Source organism: Arachis hypogaea, chromosome 2 (genome assembly GCF_003086295.3).
Source record: "Arachis hypogaea cultivar Tifrunner chromosome 2, arahy.Tifrunner.gnm2.J5K5, whole genome shotgun sequence".
Lineage (NCBI taxonomy): Eukaryota > Viridiplantae > Streptophyta > Magnoliopsida > Fabales > Fabaceae > Arachis > Arachis hypogaea.
This window is the reverse complement of record NC_092037.1, coordinates 6,481,740-6,498,275: the sequence shown is the minus strand read 5'-3', so window position 1 is coordinate 6,498,275 and position 16,536 is coordinate 6,481,740. Positions and strand designations below refer to the sequence as shown.

The window sequence follows — 16,536 nt, the reverse complement described above, 5'->3', positions numbered from 1 at the left end:
ATGTTATGAAGAGTTCATATACGGACATTTTTAAAGCTCACAGGGGCGATTTTCTAAAACTCTTTTATCTGTTTTAGTATGTTACAGTTTTTGGTTGAATAAATTTGGCTGAATTTTGCCTAAAACTTCTTATTTTTGTGCAATTTTGCTTTGAAACTCCTTCTCTGGGAATGTTCCAAAATCTACATTGCCTAACTCTTCTTCTTGTAAGAGACTTCAGTTTCTTGATTTGAGTGATAACAGATTATGAATTGGAACTTGAAATTCTAAGACACTAATAATATTCTAATTTTTCATTTATGCATTCTAATCTTTATGCATTTATGATATAATTTTAATTTTATTGATATAGGTATTTTCAAATTACTTCATGGCTAGTAATGCTAGAGAAGACACACAAAGTAACAGTGTTGCTCCTAATGATAATGAAATTGAAGTTCAAAGTAATGCTAATCCAACTTCAGAAACTCCACAAGCAACTGATAATGTCTCAACTCCAGAAGGATCTACTCCTAATGAAGGTGACAATAAGACTCATGTTAAGAGTGCTTATTGGGAGTATTTTGATCGTTTGAAAGTTGAAGGTGAATGGAAGGCGAAATGCAAGTTTTGCAAGACTGTGCTTAATGCAAATCTGAGGAATGGTACCAAGTCATTGAGGAACCATGTGGATCGATATTGTAAGAGAATAAAAGTGGCCAACTCTTGGCAATCATCAATTGTTGAATCATTGTCAAAACAATCACAAAAGCAAAAAGGGAATGAAGATGGCTTTGTGTTTGATCCTTCATTCACAAGAAAATGTGTTGCTGAAATGTTTGTTTTGCATAGTATCCTATGAGTTGTGTGGACCACCATGGATTGAGACGAGCTTTTGCTTCAATGCAACCGACATTTAAAATGCCTAGTCGAAACACTGTCAGAAAAGACATCTTGAAGATGTATAGGGACGAGAAGCGGAAGTTAACTCTTCAACTAGATGAAAATGATAGTAGAGTTGCAATAACTAGTGACATGTGGACTTCCAACCAAGAAAAGGGATACATGGTTGTCACGGCTCACTATATTGATAGTTCGTGGAAGTTGCATATGCGTCTATTGAGGTACTTTAAAAATTTTAAAAACTTTTATACATTGTGTTGTTTTCATATGTTGAGTTTCGTTAATCTAAAAATGCATGCATGTTTGTTAATCTTTTCAGCTTTTGTCATGTTCCTTGTCCTTATATAAGTGAAGTTTTCACTGAAACGTTGATGAAAATATTGTTAGAATGGAACATTGATAGAAAATTGTCCACTGTTACATTGGATAACTGTTCTACTAATGATGTTATGATAGACAGACTGTTGGGGCATTTAGATTTTTCATTCTTGATGTTGGGGGGTAAATTGTTGCATATGCATTGTTGTGCTCATATATTGAATTTGATTGTGAAGGATGGCTTAAGTATTGTTAAGGAAAGTGTAGAAAAGATTCGTAGTAGTGTATTGTATTGGACTGCAACACAAAAAAGGAACGAAACTTTTGTGAGTTGGTGTGCTAAAACAGCGATCTCATTTACTAGGAAATTAGTTCTTGATTGCCCAACTAGATGGAACTCAACTTATTTGATGTTAGAAACTGCTTTGTTGTATAAAGTTGTTTTTTCTAGGTTAAGGCAGAAGGAACCCCAATATAAAACTGTGCCAAGTAATGAAGAGTGGGAACTTGCGAAGGAAATTTGTGATAAATTGAAGTTATTTTATGATGTTACTCAACTGTTTTGTGGGTCTAAATTTCCGATTGCTAATCTTTATTTTACTCTGGTTTGTAAAATAAAAGTGTCATTGGATGAATGGGAAATTTCTACTAATCCATTAATTGCTAATATGGCATCTAACATGAAGAAGAAATTTGAAAATTATTAGGATGAAATTTATGGCATTATAGGTGTTGCTGTTGTTTTAGACCCTAGGTACAAGATGGTTGGGGTTGAGTTCCAATTTGAAAAATGTATCCAGATTCAACAAAATGCTCCAAGCAAGTTGATAGAATTCATCAGTTGTGTAATAAGTTGGTTAATGAATACACTCAAAAAATGAGTTCTGATGTATCACATGTCGGTGTTGGTGTTGGTACAAAAGAAGTTAATGAAAGTGAAAATGCAAGTCTATTTGGGGGTGATGATTATATGGTGTATCTTAAAAGAAGAAAAATGACAAGGAGTTCATATGTGAATGTTGAGTTTGATCATTATCTTGAGGAAAAAATTCATCCTTCAATGATCCTAATTTTAATGTTTTGAAATGATAGAAGAACAATAAGATGAAATTTAAAGTTCTTGCAAAAATAGCTAAGGATATATATGCTATTCCAGTGTCCACTGTTGCCTCTGAATATGCTTTTAGTACAAGTGGTCGTATAATTTCTCCTTATTGTGCAAAGCTCAAACAAGACGTAATTGAAGTTTTGATGTGTGGCCAAAGTTGGTTGTGGGCTCCTTTGGGAAGTAAAGGTGATATATTGATTAATCTTCATTTATGTTAATTTTTTACATAGTACTAATTAATTTATTAATTGTTATATCTTTTGATTTTCAAGTTTAAATCTTGATTTGCAAACTTGTAATGATGATAAAGATGTTGAAAGTGATCAAGAATAAGGGTTGAAGATTCCTTTATATCTAATATTGTAATTTCTTTATTTTGGTGTTAAATTTGTAGTGATCTAACACTTTTTTTTTATTTCAAGTTATTTGAGCTAATGACATTGTATGAATTTTATGTTTGTATTTTAATTTATCTATGAATTTTAAGTTTTTGTCTTAATTTAGATATGAATATGTAAAAATTAAAATATTTAATTTTTATAGGGGCGGGTACCCACAGTGGCGGGTAGTACTTGAGTAACGGGACGGCGGGGCGAAGTCGGGTAGGGTAAAAACCCGCCCCTACCCGCCCCACTGCCACCCCTAAACACCACTACCCTAGCCTCCAAGCTGGCTCTCTCCTTTTTCAGTTTCTTTTCTGAATCATTCGCCAACCTCACTTTTTCTTGCAAGGCCTTAACCTGGTCCAATGCCGCCCGAAGCTTATCACTTTTCTCTGCATTCTCCTTCATAACTTGATCAAAACAAGCCCTATCAGAAGCATCCCTCATGTACTTCAGCTCTTGAGTTAGGCCAACGGACATCAGCTGAGCTCCCATGACCTGCACAATCTTTACCAGACATCATCCAAAAAAAAAAACACCCCACATACTTGCAAATACTGAGCAATCTCAACATCACCAACATCCTGGATGTAGGGGTGGCAATGGGGTGGTAGAGACAGATTGTTGCCCTATCTGACCCCCGCCTCGTCCTACAATAATCCACATCGAACCCGTCCTGCTTCTACCCGCAGGTAGTAAAAAGTTAAACCCTAACCCGTCCACCCCGCCTCTACCCGCCCTGCCCCGCCCTTATAATTATTAAAATCTAACAAATAAAATTAAATTTTAAAATTTATGTAACAATTATTACATACATAACATAAATTAAAATAAAAATTTAAATATAATACAATATTATTGATCGTTTTATATATATTAAAAGTATATATATATATATATATATATATATATATTAAATACCGAGAGCGGGTTTAACCTAATCTCGCCCCGTTAAAAACCAGCCCCGGTGCAAGGACGGTAGGGGTGGCAGTGGGGCGGGTAGGGGCGGGTTTTTGCCTTACCTGACCCCGCCCCACCCTCCTTTGACCCTACTACTACCCGCCCCACCCTACTCGCGGGTAGTAAACTGTTCTACCCTAACCCGCCCCTGCAGGTACTCGCCCTGCCCCTACCTGCCCCGAGCAAAATTAACTAACATTTTAATTTTTGAATATTCATATATAAATTATGATAAAAATTTAGAATTCATACTTAAATTAAAATACAAACATAAAATTCATACAACGTCAAATTACTTGAAAGTAAAAAAAGTTAATGTTTGATGACTACAAATTTAACACCAAAATAAAAATATTACATAATTAAATATAAGAGTCTTCATAACTTATTCTTGATCACTTTCAACATCTTCATCATCATTAAAGGTTTGGAGGTTAAGATTCAAACCTGAAATTCAAAGAGATAACAATTAATAAGTTAATTAGTCATGAAACTATCTTAAAGAACCTACATTGATGGAATTGAAAAACTAAGCAAACCATATAGAATGCTGTTGGAAAAGACATAAAAAATGATAAATAATATCATAAAATCAGATTAGTAATTAGCCATCAATAATCAACAACTCAAAATCAACAATCCACAGCACAAAATCAAATTATCAATCATAAAAAAGATAACAATAATAGACACTCACTCTTTGTGACAAGTGCAACAAATTAACTCATCTTTATGCTATCGAAAATTTTTTATGACTAACACAATAATATCACACTGTAGTCTCTTCTCTAAATACTTAAACCGGCTTGACAAGAACTAACTTTTAAAAAAAATTAAGTTTATTCAATGTTAATTCTAATAAAATTCATTGTATAAAATAAGAGTAACAAATTTACAGTCAACAGGTTAATAATTTAATAAGCAAATTTGATACAACAATGCTAAATGTAAGCTGTAACATCACCAACTTTGACACAAGAGACCAAGGGAAAGAAAAAAGAAAAATAATAAACACTAAGCAGCTAGAGAGAAGAAAGATCAGATTTTGTATTTACAGAATTAGTGTACCTCATATCTCATTATAAGCAAGTGAATCATTCATTACCTAAATGAGTTTCATGTGTATACATAACAAGCATGATGACTTGATGGTGTTAGATTGAATTCAATTATAATTAATCAAGCACAAATCACAAGAATATACAAAAGGATTACATTCATTGACTGACTCTGAATCAGCTCCAAAAGAATACATGGCATTATGGATAATCAGCCTTCAATTTTATAACTACCACAAGTATCTTGATTCCTAGAAAATATTAATCAGGAAAGTCATAAACAATGCTTAAACAGGAAAGCCATATGATATATATTTAACATAAAAAATGAGAAGTAATAGATAATTTCAGTTTCCAAACATACTTTGATTTAAAAAAATAAAGATACATAAGGCCAACACACATAAATTAGCCCGATTCTTATTAGCTAGTAAGAAAACTTACAGTTATTACTCAAACAAATTGCAAAGCTCATGTTTTAAAGAAGTACATAATAACATAAATCAACTCAGCAAAGGAAATGTTAATTTCTTTAAAAAGGAGAGGACCTTGGCAGGGCCAACAAGTTCCTAAGGGCTGAGGACATCATTTTTTATATCATCATTTAGGGATTTTTCAAGATCAATAATTATTGTACTCAAAGAAGTAATCTGTAAGTAATGAGTAAAGGAGGAGTGCTTGCTGCTTACCAGCTAGACGACGACAATGGAAGGAGGGACCAGACTGCAAATCGAAGAGACGAACAGCGAGGAGAGTGACGGCAACGAGAGAAGTGCAACCGAAGTGAGTACGGTGAGGGAGAACGGCGAGGTGAGCGACTGCGCGACGACGGCGGTGAGCGACTAAGCAAAGCAAGCAACAACGGCGGTGAGCCACGGAGGCGGTGAGCAAGGTGTGGGTTTCTAGGATCTTGGTAAGGGTAAGTAAGTGCTGTGTGTGTTTCTAGGATTTGGGTATGTGGGTAGCAGTGACCGTACGAGGGAGGCAACCCTAATTGCTAAAAGAGATATTTATATGAAGGAGTATATGTACACTCCGGGGCGGGTAGGGGCGGGTTTACTATGAACCCGACCCCGCCCCGCCCTGATCAACACCCTGCCTCGCTCAAGACCCACCCCGCTTCGGGTTGGGTTTAAACCCGCCCCAGCCGGGTAGGGGCGAGGCGGGTACCCGCGGGTTCGGGTACTCCTGCCACCCCTAAGGGACGGGTAAGGGTTAGGTGGGTACCCACGAGTTTGGGTAATCTTGTCACCCTAGACGAGCTTAACATCGGTCGGACATTAACCATACTCATCAGACACAAGCGGGTAGTGTTGTCACCCTAGACGAGCTTAACATCGGTCAGACATTAACCATACTCATCAGACACAAGCATGAAGGGAAAATGGCCACTTTACATAGAGGTAAGATCCTTATTGCCCTTATACCCATGCAGCTATTTCTAGTTTTCAATATACCTTTCCACTTCCTCTAAATTAACCTCCTTGTCAACAAATTTAGTTTCGGTGAAATCCACTGTAGCTTCTTTTTCATTTACCCTTTTTCTTTTATACCCAACCTTCTTTCGTGGCGATGCTTGATTCACCTCGGCCCCTCTTTCAGCATTTGCAATATTACTCGACCATTCCTTTTCCACATTCTTCTCTTTAAAGAAAGCACACAAACTACTCGATGTAACCTTCGACGCTTTCTCACCTGCAAAACAACACACAAACAACAATCAATGCCAAAACACTATAACATTAACAGAACACCAACTCTTTTTACATTACCTAAATACTAGGTCAAGGATTCTTTATCAGACTCCAACTCAAGCAACTCAGCAATAGCCAATAACCTTGACGACGATATATTATTTACTAGAAACTCCACAATCATTTCATCTCTATACTCCATCCGATCCATTCCCAATATCTGACGCGGTGACGCATGCCAAAACAAAGGAAACCTTTCCACAAAAAATTCACCAACATAAAACGGATACTCTTGCTTAGACGACCTAACCTTCACAAACATTTTCTTAAATCCTTTGAACGACAATTTGTAAAGAATAAATATAGCCCAGTTAGGAGCACTAGCCAAGTTCAACCATAACCCATTCCTCACCTCTTTCGCCTGAAACAAAACAAAAAACACCTCCAGCGATGGTTCAATTTCAAGAAAAACCATTAATATCTCAAACCCTCTCACGAATTCCAAGAATTTGGATGCAATTGAGAAGGTGCACATTTCATTTGTGTCAAAACACCACATTCGAGGGAAGTAAAGGGAAACTCAATTCCCAACTCCATAAACAAACAAACATACATAAAAAAATACTCAAATTCCTTTCTTATATGACATATGCAATCAGACTGCCACCGCTGTCGTTCTTGAAAAGCCGAGATATACCCTAGGTCGGATGAGCTATATCCCTCCACAACTTACCACGCAGGAATATTTGCTATATTGGTATTTTAATCTGTCAAGTGTTTGCCGTGGTTTAAAACTGCTGCTGAATTCTAATTTGTTTTTGAAACCCAATGTTTATATTATGGTGATTCAGTTTACTGCTGCGAAATTCTTTGTTATTTTTTTAATTCTTTTTATTGGTTGAATACATTTCTTTTTTCTGTTTAATAATCAATAATTTTTTTATTTTATATCATTTTTATTATTTTAAAATATTTATAAAAATTCATTGAAATAACATTCAACTGCAAAATAAAATTGCTAAGTGAATAAAGTATATCCAATATATATAACTATAAAAATATTATGTGTATACAAAAAAATAATTATCATATATTTGTATATAAATATATGTAATATTTATTTTATTTTTAATGTATATTTTACATTTTATATATACAACTCATTTAATAGTTGAACTTTTTATGTCCAATTAAAAATTTTCTCCAAAGAAATCTTTATTCCCATTTTTATTTCTACGGTATCTTTCAATCCGATAGACCAAGGATTAATTCGTCGCACGCAATACTAAATTCTATTTAAAGGTTTGTTGTTGGCCAATGAATTGCTGCATGCATAAAGCAAGATTCAAACTCCGACACTTACTTAAACGGACTAGTAAATTAACCACTAGACCAATTTAACTTGGTTGCGAACCTTATATATACCTTGACTTAAATATTAATTTTTCTGTTCGGCTAAAAAATTAAATAATAGATATTGACAAATAGAGCTACCTCCATAAAACAAATATTATTAGGGAATATTTTTTACTTATTTATTCATTGAGAAGAACAGCACTCAGAATTTGACAGAATCTTGCTCAACCCTATTTAATAAAATTAAAAAGAAAAAAAAAACCGTATACAAATATTCGAAACTAACAATCGAATAAAGGATAGCAACATTATTACAATATATTATACTGTAAATACTTCTATCTGTATTATTTGCTAACAATCACGCCAATTTCGGCATTCTATGTGTCTCTTTGATTTGATCTGTGACTTTAAATTAGGAGATATGTGTATTTATGTTGTATTTAATTTAGACACTAATAATCTCTATTAATTAGTTGAATTGCTCAAAACCGTGATTTGCGCCTTCTCATATTATTGTCGGTTCCCATCTATTGTCCCACCTTTTCCGTAATTAGAAAAATAAAAATACGTCTCACGTTGAAAGTGAGTTTGTAATAACTAATGACTTAGTACCGTAAAAATTTAGATAAAGTCAATTTTGTACGAAATTAATAATTAAAAATAATTAAATAAAAATTTAATTAAATTATTTAATAATTTTTAATTATTAATTTTACATAAAATTAATTATATCTAAATTTTTATCGCCTAATACTCAATTTTAAATAAGTTAAAGGACTTTATTCACTTGCATAAAAAGAGAGAGATTTTATACTTGCATTATCTCTCAATGGTGAACACCGAACAGAGCAAAAAGTGCAACCTCTTAATATTTTCGTACAGTATTTGAGATTATAAACATAGTTATTAGAATTAAATTAGTAATTAAATCGATTAAACTACTGATTTATTAGATTATTAATTTTAGACGCGAAGTTAGATGAAATATTAGAAAAGATTAAAAATATTTATATAATAAAATAAAAGTAAAATAAAATTTTAAAAAAAATTAAACTAAAATTTATATATAATTTACACGTAAAAAGTTAAAATTAAGAGAGGCTATTACTCTCCTTTATCATTGTGTGGCTCTATTCTGATTGGTTCAACCGATAGGTTATAAATTGAACCGATTAATTCGATCTCACATAAATAAAAATATAAAATAATCAACACAGAACAACATATATACAATAATATATATAACAACAACATAGAACAACAATGAACAATATATTACACTATAAAACAATATATTACGCTATAAAATAAAAAATTGAATAATCTACCAAGAATCAACAAGTTATAATCAACCAAATATAATCAATAACAAATTTAGAATTCAACTCAACTATAATACAAATTTAACTCTAAATCCCACTATATTCCCATCACAAAAAAATTACTAAATATTCCTCCCATATGCAATGAATTCAACTATTCATCTTCATTTGTTTCTAATTTTCAAATTCAAAATTTTCAAACACTGAATCCTAGTCTCTCTAAAACACTGTAGCTAATGACCATCACAAGATTCAAATTCACTACCGATCTAATCATTTCAATATCACACATCAAAATAAAGACAAATTTGGATTTTTTTTTTAAACAGAGGCAAATTCATAATCACAAGCAAAAAATTTCAGCACTACAATATTAATCAACAAATTTAATCAACCAAATATAATCAACTACAATATAGATTCAACAAATTTAGTTAATCAACATCATTAATCAGTTAATCAATATTATTATTCCAAAAAATGTAGAACTCTGTCTCTCGTGGATTAACTGATTAGTTATAATGATGTTGATTAACTGACTAATGATGTTGATTAATTGAATTTGTTGAATTTTGATTGTGGTTGATTATATTTGGTTGATTATAATTTGTTGATTAATATTGTAATGCTGAAAATTTTTGCTTGTGATTATGAATTTGTCCCTGTTAATAAAAACTCTCCAAATCTGTCTTTATTTTGATGTTTGATATTGAAATGATTAGATCTGTGGTAGATTTGAATGCTGCAGTGGTCATTAGATACACTGCTTTGGAGAGGTTAGGATTCAGTGTTTGAACATTTTAAATTTGAAAATTAGAAACAGTTGAAGATGAATAGTTGAACTCATTGTATATGGGAGGAAGATTTAGTAATTTTATGTGATGAGAATATAGTGGGATTTAGAGTTGAATTTGTATTATAGTTGAATTGAATTCTAAATTTGTTATTGATTATATTTGATTGATTATAACTTGTTGATTCCTGGCAGATTATTCAACTTTTTATTTTATAGTGTAATATATTGTTTGTTACTGTTCTATGTTGTTGTTGTTGTATATATATTATTGTATTTATATTGTTTTATGTTGATTATTTTATATTTTTATTTTTGTGGGACCGGGTTAACTGGTTCAACCTGTGATCTATCGGTTGAACTAGTAACCCAGTGACCTGATAACTTGATCAGTTTAATTATTGGTTCGATTCTGACAACTATGCTTTTTCAACAAGAAGGTGTTGGTGTTGAAACGAGCTGCCACCTCAAACCAAATCATCTCTAGAACCCTTTCTTCATTTCTCAGCATACGTTTTGAACCAACGTGATTCAAGGTAAGTCCTACTTTTGATTTCTTTGCCTCTATTCATTCACATTTTGCTCAATTTCACTTTCTGCCAAGGTTTTGAAAATCGGTTCAAACTGATTGAACGATGAACTAATGAGATTTGTGGTTCAATTAAAAACTATAGAGTATATATCCATTTTGGTCCTCAAAAAATTTTAGACTGGGCACTTTAGTCCCCAACTAAAATTAATTATTCGATTGGTCCCTAACAATTAACTCCGTCAGTCACTCAGGTCCTTTACTCCGTTAATTCTAACGGAGGACAAAATAGTTCCTGACAACTCTAACAGGGGACAAAATGGTCCTTGATCTCCTCTGTTCGGAAACAACAGTGTTCTCTCCCAATTTCCATCATATATCGCATAACACTAACAGTCTAACACTATAACTTCAAACTACACAATGCACACTCTATAAATTTAATATTTACAAGAAAAAAATCATCAACTTGTTCTCAACCAAGTCATACCCAGGAAACTAATGCTTATGTCTCTCAAGTAGTTGTCGTCTTCGATGGATCCCATGAATCTAGACAGCAAGTCTGATTTGTTAAGACTCGTCGTCGTCATTGCCATCTGCTTCCTCCTCTGCCCTAACATCTCCATGACCACATTGTCCACCACTCCAATCGCTTCCTTCAGCTTCTTCTCCATACCAATGTTCAGTAATCGCTTCAGTTTCTATATGAGCGGCAACGGCGACATTGCTCGTTGTGATAACTTGGATGCGAGGTCGAAATTGTCTGCCAACTTGGACTCCGGGAAAGAAGGAATGAAGCACTCAGTGTCTATTTCAAATGAGAATTTGTATATGATGTCGAAGGAGAATCTTCTCATAATGTTCTAATGTCCAACAATCTATGTTGCTTGCCGGAGAGTGGAGAAAGGCATGCCTTTGGAGTAGTTGTAGAACTTGGTCTTAAGGATGTCGTGGACGTTGTCAGGGTTGGAGGTGATGTTATCAAAGTGATGTTATCAAAGACGTGAAAGTGGATACTTTTGGTGAGTAAAGTGCAGAGGAGATGGATGTACCAGTCACAAAGATTTAGGAAGTGTGTGGTCCATGATATGTTGAGATAGGTGCGACACGTGTGACAATTACACCATGACTTAATCTTGGAGCTAAAGAGGAGGAAGGAAAAGATGAAAAAGAAGATTGTGAAGGTGAAGAAGGAGAGTATGAATGTTAGAGTTATGCGAGATGTGATAAAAATTGGGGAAGAACAGTGTCGTTTTCGAATAAAGGGGTCCGGGATTATTTTGTCCCTTGTTAGAGTTGTCAAGGATTATTTTGTCCTATGTTAGAGTTTTCAGGAACCATTTTGTCTTCCGTTAGAGTTGATGGAACCAAAAGCCTAAGTGACGGACAAAATTAATTGTTTGAGGACCAAAATAGATATATACTCAAAACTATAATGGCCAAATTTAAAAACCGCTGTCAAACTGTCGAACCGGTCAGTCAAATTGAATCGTGACCGACCGATTTTCAAAAATTTCCTCAAACGGCGCCGTTTTGTTTCAAACTCCAAAAAAAAACCCTAACCAAATTGCAGCACCCTCACTCACTCACTCCTCCTTCCAGCCCCCTTCCTGATTCAGGAAGCAACCCTAGCCTCCAAACTCCAAAGGCTCAAACGGCAACCCTAGCCTCCACTCACTCACTCACCCTCTCTTAACCAGTTAATCCTAAAGGCCTCCCTAGTCCCTTGATTCATCAACTCATCATCAACACTCATCAGCCAGCCACCACCAGCTGGAGCAGGCAGCAGCTCCTACCATCGCCGAACTCCTCTCCTCGGCCAGAGCTCACCGTCGCCGCCGGAATTGTGACCGACAGAGGGTGCAGTCGCGGAACGTCTCTGCCACTCACCATCTTCTCCTCGCCGTGGAATCTCTGCTCTGAGCTCTTCTCGTTGCCATCGCGAACTACTCCTGCTCGGCTCCTGGCGTCTCTCTCAAGCTCTCTCTCTATCTCTACGAGGTCGCTGTCAGTGCCGTGTTCCTCCGAGCTCACTCTGTCACCGCCGTTCCTCCCCCGGCGTCTCACCGGTAGGCCATTTCTTCTTCAGTTTCATCTTTATTTTCTAGTTAATTTTTAAGATTCTGAGCTGAATGTGTGTTCTGAAATTGGATTCTGAAGTTATTGTTGGCATGAAGTTTTTTAGTTGTTGCAGTTGGTTCTGTTGTTGCCGAATTTGTGTTGTTGCTTCATTGTAATTACTAATTTGCAATCATATATAATTTCTGTTGTTACTGATTTTAGATATGAAATTGTTGTTGATGATTGCTGAATTGTTGCTTGATTCTGGCAAGATTGAACGCATATCTGGTTGTTAGCGATGATTGAACCATCTTAAAGCTCTCCCTTACATAACTTGAATCATTGAATGATTAGCTATGCTATTCTGTACTCTATATTCTGTATTCTTGGTGTTGAATTCCTGCAATTCAATTCGCTAGTTTCCTTAGCTAAGAAAACCTAAATCTCCTCATTCTCTGCTTAAAACTAGTATTATTGATCAATTAGTGTGGGAATATGTTTTAAACTTCGATTCTTGCAGTGCCTCCACCTTTTTGTGCATTTCATTTTAATCTGTGTCTGGGATAGGTTGATTCAACACAATGGTGCAGTATAACTTCAAGAAGATTACGGTAGTGCCGAATGGGAAGGACTTTGTTGACATCATCCTCTCCCGTACCCAGCGCCAGACACCAACCGTCGTGCACAAAGGATATGCAATTTCCCGTCTCCGTCAGTTTTATATGCGAAAAGTGAAGTACACTCAACAAAATTTCCATGACAAGATCTCTACCATCATTGATGAGTTTCCTCGCCTCGACGATATTCACCCGTTCTACGGAGATCTCCTCCACGTGCTCTACAACAAAGACCATTACAAGCTTGCACTTGGACAGATCAACACCGCCAGGAATCTTATTGGTAAGATTGCAAAAGACTATGTGAAGCTGTTGAAGTATGGTGACTCGCTGTACCGGTGCAAGTGTCTGAAGGTTGCTGCTCTTGGTCGCATGTGCACTGTCATCAAGAGGATTGGCCCGAGTTTGGCTTACCTCGAACAGGTTAGGCAACATATGGCTAGGCTTCCGTCGATAGATCCAAACACCAGGACTATTTTGATTTGTGGCTACCCTAATGTTGGCAAGAGTTCATTCATTAACAAAATTACAAGAGCTGATGTGGATGTGCAGCCTTATGCTTTCACCACAAAGTCGCTGTTCGTTGGCCACACAGACTACAAATACCTGAGGTACCAAGTAATTGATACACCGGGTATTTTGGACAGGCCTTTTGAGGATCGAAATATTATTGAGATGTGCAGTATTACTGCTTTAGCTCATCTGAGAGCTGCAATACTGTTTTTCTTGGATATATCTGGGTCTTGTGGTTATAGTATTGCTCAGCAGGCAGCTCTATTTCACAGCATTAAGTCTTTGTTTATGAACAAGCCGCTGATCATAGTGTGCAACAAGACCGACTTGCAACCACTGGAGGGGATATCTGAGGAAGACATGAAGCTGGTCATCGAGATGAAATCCGAAGCCTTGAAGACTGTAATTGGCCAAGGAGGTGAGGCAACAAGTGATGACAGTGTGTTGTTGACCATGAGCACTTTGACAGAGGAAGGGGTGATTTCTGTGAAAAATGCAGCATGTGAGAGGCTACTGAATCAGAGGGTGGAGGTGAAGATGAAGTCAAAGAAAATTAATGACTGCTTGAATAGGTTTCATGTTGCGATACCAAAACAACGTGACCAGAAGGAAAGGCCACCATGCATTCCTCAGGCTGTTTTGGAAGCTAAAGCAAAAGCAGCAGCTGAAAAGGAAAAGAGAAAAACCGAGAAGGATCTGGAGAATGCGAATGGTGGAGCAGGTGTATACTCAATGAACTTGAGGAAGCATTACATTTTGGCTAATGATGAATGGAAAGAAGATATACTGCCAGAAATTTTGGATGGTCACAATGTGTATGACTTCATTGATCCTGATATTCTCCAAAGGGTTGAAGAGTTGGAAAGAGAAGAGGGCATAAGACAGGCAGAAGAGGAAAATGGCGAGTTTGAGATTGATGGAGCTGAGTTGACTCCAGAACAGCAAGCAGCTTTAGCTGAGATTAGAAAAAAGAAAAGCTTGCTCATCCAACAGCATAGGATTAAGAAGAGCAATGCGGAGAGCCGGCCAACTGTTCCTAGGAAATTCGACAAAGACAAGAAATTCACATCTGAGAGAATGGGTAGGCAGTTGTCTTCTCTGGGGCTTGATCCCAGTCTGGCAATCCAGAGAATGCGAAGTAGGTCTGTCTCTAGGAGAGGTCGGAAGAGGGACAGGTCACCTGATGGTGGAGACAGTATGGATGTTGATGGTGATACACCCGACAAGAAGCAGCGCCTGAGTAGGTCACGTTCACGATCCAGGTCTGTATCTCGCCCACCACATGAAGTTGTGCCCGGAGAGGGCTTAAAGGACTCTGCACAAAAGATCAAGGCGATTAAACTTGCAAAGAAATCTGTCAAGAAGAGAAACAAGCAAGCTCGCCGCGGAGAAGCTGATAGAGTCATACCAACTCTTAAGCCGAAGCACTTGTTTTCTGGAAAGCGCTCCACTGGAAAAACCGATAGGCGCTGAAAAAGGTAATGTTTTTGGCCTTTACATCTTATTCTTTGTGCATCTTGCTTTACTAAGTCTACTAACTCTCCACAAACCTTAGATTTCATTGCATGCTTCTGTAGCTGTTGACTGCTGTCATGCCAAAGTTACTTCTGTAGTTAAGTTTATTTTATACATACATTAGATTTCATTACATGCATGCTCTTGTAGCTGTTGAATGCTGACATGCCAAAATTTCATCACTAGTTAGTTTCCCTTGCACATACATTTATTCTGATCCTATAAGTTGGTTCTTCATTTTTTCTCAGCAGGGGAAATTGTTTTATGCTGGTTGTTGGAGAAGTTTCTCGGCATTACTTGAGGCTGCCAAAAGTTTTGTTTCTCTATATTAGTGATACTGTGTTAGATTTAAGTATGCTAATGTTGCCAAAATTTTATTATATACCTCTGCTTCAATTTTATTTTAGAATTTTCACTGTCTGTTGCACAGCTTGCATTATTCATAGTTGTATGTTTTGTCAAATTTTGGGGGACCTTATAATATAGTTATTTGAACGAATGAAGATGGTTGAGCTTTTTTAAATGTTTCGTCACATAAACTCGAAAGTAAATAAGTATTGTTTCAGCATTCTGCATCGTTTGGTCTGAACTTGTTCCAAGCTTTTGTGTAGTTATTGGAAGTTTAGCATTACAAGTTTAGTGCGCATCAAAGGGTAATTTATCACAAGTATTTCGCATTATTGCAGGATTGGAAAAAAGGCTGTACTTAGAGTATAATATAGGTAGTCTAACATGAGAATTATATCACTAATTCCGCAATTTGAATCCGTAGTTTTGGGTGATACGGAATCAACTCTAGTTATTCATTGTTCTAAGATTCCCTCACATAAGTTTAATGCCTAGTAAGTAAACAAAATTGAAGTTCCTAGAACTACAAGTGTATGAAAATATAGTAGTTACCGATTATAAAGAGGAAGAAGTGCTTGGATGCATTAGAAAATCATACTATACCTAATGCTTATGGTAATTTATTAATTAATTTGTTTAGCTCCAAATGGATATTGTCAAATATTTTGGGTTTAGGTTTCGGTTTGTTGTATTGAATCAAGTTTTATTCTTAGTATGTTGGGTAACAAATGTGTTTGAGGCCCGCAGATTATAAAAACAAAACAATGAAAATACCGTTTCTGCGGATAAAAGAACTTAGTATATCAAGACCCCAAAAAAAGCGACTTAGTATATCATAACGAAGATGTCAATGAAATCCTCATACCATACCTACTTTCCTTAGACAGTTAATGCGGTCAGAATTGTAAGTTTTGATGTTTCCTGTATTGTACTTGCTGATGGTGATTGGCTAAGTCACTTGGCCGTGTTGCACTCCCAAGTGGCAAAGTAAGATGTAGCCTAGCTTATTATATGGCATAAAGGTAACAATTACTTGGTAACAATTTGTTTAACCATCACTAATTGCATGTTCAGCA

The 16,536-nt window shown here is 35.8% G+C and overlaps 1 protein-coding gene across 2 annotated transcripts; it reads left to right on the top strand.

The window, feature by feature from the left end:
• Positions 1 to 11,889: 11,889 nt before the first annotated feature.
• LOC112735127 (nucleolar GTP-binding protein 1) lies at positions 11,890 to 15,635 on the top strand. Of its 2 annotated transcripts, none has more exons than XM_025784706.3 (3): positions 11,890 to 12,475; positions 13,035 to 15,075; positions 15,364 to 15,635. In XM_025784706.3, exon 2 carries the CDS (start codon positions 13,049 to 13,051, stop codon positions 15,068 to 15,070), a length of 2,022 nt encoding a protein of 673 aa, XP_025640491.1. In that variant the 5' UTR covers positions 11,890 to 12,475; positions 13,035 to 13,048; the 3' UTR covers positions 15,071 to 15,075; positions 15,364 to 15,635. The 2 variants fall into 2 exon arrangements, with proteins under 2 accessions (XP_025640491.1, XP_025640486.1); XM_025784701.3 differs by having other exon boundaries at positions 15,361 to 15,635.
• Positions 15,636 to 16,536: the final 901 nt, after the last annotated feature.

Excerpts from the sequence above, each read along its gene's own strand:
- LOC112735127 (XM_025784706.3), top strand. The coding sequence starts at position 13,049 with ATGGTGCAGTATAACTTCAAGAAGATTACGGTAGTGCCGAATGGGAAG.